General features: G+C 42.1%; 1 protein-coding gene across 1 annotated transcript in view; it reads left to right on the forward strand.

Moving 5' to 3' along the window:
• The window catches only part of GPC4 (glypican 4), a 117,255-nt gene extending 111,575 nt beyond the window's left edge, over nt 1-5,680 (forward strand). Inside the window, exons 5-9 of the mRNA XM_023198904.1 lie at nt 1,954-2,084; nt 2,198-2,344; nt 3,251-3,387; nt 4,769-4,944; nt 5,040-5,680. Coding sequence (XP_023054672.1) covers nt 1,954-2,084; nt 2,198-2,344; nt 3,251-3,387; nt 4,769-4,944; nt 5,040-5,242 — 794 coding nt within the window. The 3' untranslated portion in view covers nt 5,243-5,680. The remainder of the gene's footprint in view (nt 1-1,953; nt 2,085-2,197; nt 2,345-3,250; nt 3,388-4,768; nt 4,945-5,039) is intronic.
• The last annotated feature ends 320 nt before the right edge of the window (nt 5,681-6,000 follow it).

The following is a 6,000-nucleotide window of genomic DNA, read 5'->3' on the forward strand; positions in this document are numbered from 1 at the left end:
GCAGCTTTGGCTCCCGGGCTGCAGACTGCAGGCAGAGTGCTCTTCAGTCGCATTCTTCAGCTACGCAGCATGCAACGCCATGGCACCGGCCCCAACAAAGGCCCAGCTTCCCCCTCCATTCCCAGGCCCTTGTGTATAGCCGGCTGGCTCAGAGTTTACAAAGACGCCAAAGAGCCAGAAGAATTGGGGTTTATGTTTCCTTTCAGTCATTCACAAACACATTAGTGATCTGGCCATTCCTCGCCGCTAGGGGAATAAGGAGATACAAAATGCACTGGGTGTTGTTGTTGTTGTTGTTGTTGTTGTTTAAACGTATGCATTTTAGATGTTTATTATCTGTCTATTCATAATCTTTTTATTGGGAGCAGGTGATTTCTTCTCAGCTTACGAAGGAATATGCTTTCTGTACATAGCAGCCCTGATGATTTGACAATGATGAACACATTTAAGTTGTGCTCCACTTGTTTACAAAAGTCTCCTTTTGCTAGCACATCAAAAGCATTTTTTTCTCTCCTCTAGTACAATGGTATATTCATGCTTTCAGCCCTTACTTAGAATTAGAAGCATCACTTGATTGGCGCTTACCACAATGCATTCTGAAACTTCATTTGTTATTACTGTTTTAAAAATTGCATTTCACGGAAATCTGTTTGTGGTTTGTGACATCGGAATTGTAGTTTAGAGAAATGACTCCATGCATTCAAATGTTGTGTAGCATTTGTTCTAGGTTGAAGGTGAAAGGTTGATGACCAGATTTGGTTTCATTGATATGCTGATGCCTATGCTCCTTTCCACTGGAAAGCTTAGGTAGAAGCTCAGCTGGGGGCTGCAGTTGTCAGCGGTGTTCTTTGGGAAGGGCACAATCTTCCGGAAACTAGCCCTTCTTTCTAGTAACCATCCTTGCACTACCTGAAGGTGATAGATAATGTTGGTCTAACTCCTTTCTTGCCATGCACTAAGCACTAGGGTGTAAAGCGGGGATAAACAAGTTTAAAAGTTCATTGTTTGTCATTAATGAAGCATCCTTTTTGTCATTTGGGGTTTTCATTTCGAAGTTCTTCTAATTTTGTAAAACAGGTAGCAGGCAAAAATACTAAGCCTCATACTCCTTAGAAACATGTATGGCAAGAAAACAAAGACAATGTATTTTATTGAAGCGATTCAGTGCTTACTGGAAAATGCTAGACTCCTCCAGAGTCTAAAGCAGGATAATCGGTGAAGATACATACTGTGAGCCCACTAATTTTGTATACTGTGTCTTGTGTCATCTTTTCACTTTGGAAAAAAAAAAGGAGGTACATGCTTTAAGATCAATTGAGGCCATTGTATTTGCAATGAGAAGTTTTTCTTAATACAAAAATTGGATTATTCAAAGTTTTATTATTTGAAAAGTCATTAGAATTCCTAGGAACCCTTTCTTTTGTATTTTCCAACGGTGCACTCAAGGATCTGAGGGGTTTTGTTTTTAAAAATGAAAGAAAAGAATTAATATGCCAGCATCTTAACTGATTTATGTTTTTGACTCTTATAAATGGAATGTGAAACGAAAAGATCCTAGGGAAGTCTCTGGGAGAACTGGCATGTTCTTTTGCCTCCAGCCTTAGGTTTGTCTTCTGGGAGCTAACTAAGCCTTACAGTGACAGTGGCTGACACACGAATAATCAGTATTGAGGAAAGTTCCTGATTTGGTTTCCTTGCTGTAGAACTAAGCCTTCATCTGGCCATTTCACACTTCAGAGAGCTAGTGTTACATAGTGACTAAATGTAATTTGGTGTAAGGGAAATAGATATAAAAACATAAAAACAAGAATTCATTATGATCCATGTCTTACTTCCCCCACCCCCATGCAGGAAACAGGAAAAAAAAAAAAAAAAACTTAGATTGATTTACCCAAGGCCAAACTAATGATTGACTTTTTATGCTGTGTTGTTCTTCCCCAAACCTCATATTAGATGCTATGCTGATGGTGGCAGAGAGGCTAGAGGGTCCTTTCAACATTGAATCGGTCATGGATCCCATCGATGTGAAGATTTCTGATGCTATTATGAACATGCAGGATAATAGTGTTCAAGTGTCTCAGAAGGTAACGAAGGCAGGATGCTGGAAAGCGGAGCTGGGGAACCACCCCTCCCCCGCCCGCCCCGCCTTGCGTTGGCATGTGACTTCCCTAACATGACTATGCTTACTCCAATGCAGGTTTTCCAGGGATGTGGACCCCCCAAGCCCCTCCCAGCTGGACGAATTTCTCGTTCCATCTCTGAAAGTGCCTTCAGTGCTCGCTTCAGACCACATCACCCTGAGGAACGCCCAACCACAGCAGCTGGCACTAGTCTGGACCGACTGGTGAGCATTTTGGCAGGAAGGGCCGTGTTTAATGACAACAAACTGAAAACTCTTGCTCAGAATGAATTTTTAGCTGGAAGGCTGACAAGTGTGGGTCTTTCGGGTGTCACTTTTCAAGCAAATAAGATGTGGATGTCAGTCAATCTGCCTGTCCCATTTTCTAGCTCAGAAAGTTCCTGGGTAGTCAAGGAGTTAAGATGCAGTAAGTCTTGTCTCAAAACTTCTCTTTAGATTCACCATGCATTTACTGAACATCTACTATGTGTCCATCACTGTGCTAGGCACAGAGAAGCTCAGAGAAGTAAGGCAGATCCTTGTTCTCAAAAGGTACCAACAAGGAGGCAAAGAGGGAGAAGTAGATGTTCCAGGCTTATTAACATAAAATGATGTTTAGTAAACACTGAGATGGGAGAAGAGTGAATAACTGTAGGCAAATTGCTTTATCCACAGTAATATGCTACAAAAATGTAAGAAAGTATTCCTACAGTAGTAGGAACACAGAAGAGGGAGTCTGAGGAGACAGGGATGGAGAGAAAGAGCAATAGCAGCTATGTTTCACAGAGTGCATAATATATGCTCTTGATCCTGACTCTAAAAGCCTTAGGAGAAGAGACTGCATATTATCTTTGTGCCTACAGGGCATGGAACCTGGTAGGCCTCAGATGGTACTTACAATGAGGTGCACGAGGGATCTAGGCTACTCCTTTGGAACTTACATTTCAGCTATTCATTTGAGTGGTTTTGTACTTCTAAGATATAAATTGGAGTTGCATCTTCCTCTTCTAACTAAAGTTGAAAATGAATTGCATATCACTCTGGAGATACTTTGGAAATGGCCAGAAGGCACATTTGTAGGTAGTTTTGTCTTGCCTTACAATGATCCTTTTTTTGTTGTTTCATAATTAGGTTACTGATGTCAAGGAGAAACTGAAACAGGCCAAGAAATTCTGGTCCTCCCTTCCGAGCAACGTTTGCAATGATGAGAGGATGGCTGCAGGAAACGGCAATGAGGATGACTGCTGGAATGGGAAAGGCAAAAGCAGGTTAGTGTCTGTTGAATGAATTTGAAGTCTGTCCCTTCCTAGATGCCTGGGTGACCTTCAGAGAGGGTTCTCGCAATTGTCACCCGAGGCATCAGGAAGCAATTCACAGTAGATAGCAACAACATGGAAGGCTTCTAGGCATTCTTAGGAACAGGCTTTGCACTGGGAGTATTGAGAAGGCACCCAGTTACTTACAAAGAGTGCTGAGTCAAAAGTTTGACAGTAGTTATAGTCTCGTATTAGGGCCGTTCCAATAGTGTCATTATTTTAAAAATATTTAATGCCCGTTGCTCTTTGCCTAATGGCCTAGCCTAATAAATAACCAGTTCTCAAAGGTTCCATTCTCTGACTTGATGCCCTGTGTCCCTCCCTTAGACACTCAATAAGTTAGAGAAGTACCCATACTTTTGTTTGTTTGTTTGTTTGAGATGGACTCTCGCTCTTTTGCCCAGACTGGAGTGTAGTGGCACAATCATGGCTCACTGCAACCTCCGCCTCCCGGGTTCAAGCAATTCTCCTGCCTCAGCCTCCTGAGTAGCTAGGACTACAGGTGCCTGCCACCATGCCCGGCTAATTTTTTTTTTTTTTTTTTTGTATTTTTAGTAGAGACGGGTTTTCACCATGTTAACCAGGATGGTCTTGATCTTCTGACCTTGTGATTCGCCCTCCTCAGCCTCCCAAAGTGCTGGGATTACAGGTGTGAGCCACCACACCTAGCCAGTACCCATACTTCTTTACTTCAACCCACCAACCTCCACAAGAGGGATAGCTTCCTTCCTCCCTCCCTCCCTCCCTCCCTCCCTCCCTCCCTTCCTCCCTTCCTTCCTTCCTTCCTTCCTTCCCTCCTTCCACAGAGTATCACTGTCAACCTGCTAGAATGCAGTGGCGAAATCTCGGCTCTCTGCAACCTCACTGCAATCTCAGCTCACAGCAACCTTTGCCTCCGGGGTTCAAGTTAATCTTCTGTGTCAGCCTCCTGAGCATCTGGGATTACAGGCGCACACCACCACACGCAGCTCATTTTTATATTTTCAGTAGAGACAGGGTTTCGCTATGTTGGCAGGGTTGGTCTTGAATGCCTGACCTCAAGTGATCCACCCACCTCAGCCTCCAAAAGTGCTGGGATAGCTTTCAAGAATGTTTCCATCAAATTGGAGAAATGAGGAATCCACAGGAACAAGAAAGATTAGAGTTCATTAGGAATTGAAGAACTTCCATCTAATTTTGCTTGGTGGAAATACTAGAATCTAGCAGAAATATTTGATAATCTCTTGTATAATCTTGATAATCTTCAAGCCTATAATCCCAGCACTTTGGAAGGCAGACAGATAAACTCTTTTTGCTTTACGAATCTTCTTACTGGGGTCATTTTACATTCCAGGTACCTGTTTGCAGTGACAGGAAATGGATTAGCCAACCAAGGCAACAACCCAGAGGTCCAGGTTGACACCAGCAAACCAGACATACTGATCCTTCGTCAAATCATGGCTCTTCGAGTGATGACCAGCAAGATGAAGAATGCATACAATGGGAATGACGTGGACTTCTTTGATACCAGTAAGCATTTGTGGTTTGAAAGTACAAATTGCTCTTGTATGCCTTCTGATGAGAACAAGTGGAATGAAATCTCTATTCCATTTTTTTTAAACTAGGTGATGAAAGTAGTGGAGAAGGAAGTGGAAGTGGCTGTGAGTATCAGCAGTGCCCTTCAGAGTTTGACTATAATGCCACTGACCACGCTGGGAAGAGTGCCAATGAGAAAGCCGACAGTGCAGGTGTCCGTCCTGGGGCACAGGCCTACCTCCTCACTGCCTTCTGCATCTTGTTCCTGGTTGTGCAGAGAGAGTGGAGATAATTCTCAAACTTCGAGAAAAAGTGTTCATCATCAAAAAGTTAAAAGGCACCAGTTATCACTTTTCTACCATCCTAGTGACTTTGCTTTTTAAATGAATGGACAACAATGTACAGTTTTTACTACGTGGCCACTGGTTTAAGAAATGCTGACTTTGTTTTTTCATTCAGTTTTGGGAGGAAAAGGGACTGTGCATTGAGTTGGTTCCTGCTCCCCCAAACCATGTTAAATGTGGCTAACAGTGTAGGTACAAGAACTATAGTTAGTTGTGCATTTGTGATTTTATCACTCTATTATTTGTTTGTATGTTTTTTTTCTCATTTCGTTTGTGGGTTTTTTTTTCCAACTATAGATCTCACCTTGTTTCTTACAAGCAAACCAGGGTCCCTTCTTGGCATGTAACATGTATGTATTTCTGAAATATTAAATAGCTGTACAGAAGCAGGTTTTATTTATCATGTTATTAAAAGAAAAAGCCCAACAAGCAGTAAAATTTCCATTTCTCCCTGTTATTTTAGTTGCCTTATCTGGAGAGACGTGGAGGTGATTTTCTTTTTTTTTAATTATTATTAAGTTAGGACAGAATGTGAGGACACGAGCAGGCTTCTGAGCCACTTGTCAGATTGTATTCAAAGCATCAATCCAAGAAGAAGGTTATACGTACTTCATTTAGAGGTGGTAATTGGAAGAGACTGCAGATTACTGCTTTGAATGAGTTGAATTACATAAGCTAAGATCACTGTAGGTCCATTTCCTGAACC

The sequence above is a fragment of the Piliocolobus tephrosceles genome, chromosome 12 (assembly GCF_002776525.5).
Source record: "Piliocolobus tephrosceles isolate RC106 chromosome 12, ASM277652v3, whole genome shotgun sequence".
Classification (NCBI taxonomy): Eukaryota; Metazoa; Chordata; class Mammalia; order Primates; family Cercopithecidae; genus Piliocolobus; species Piliocolobus tephrosceles.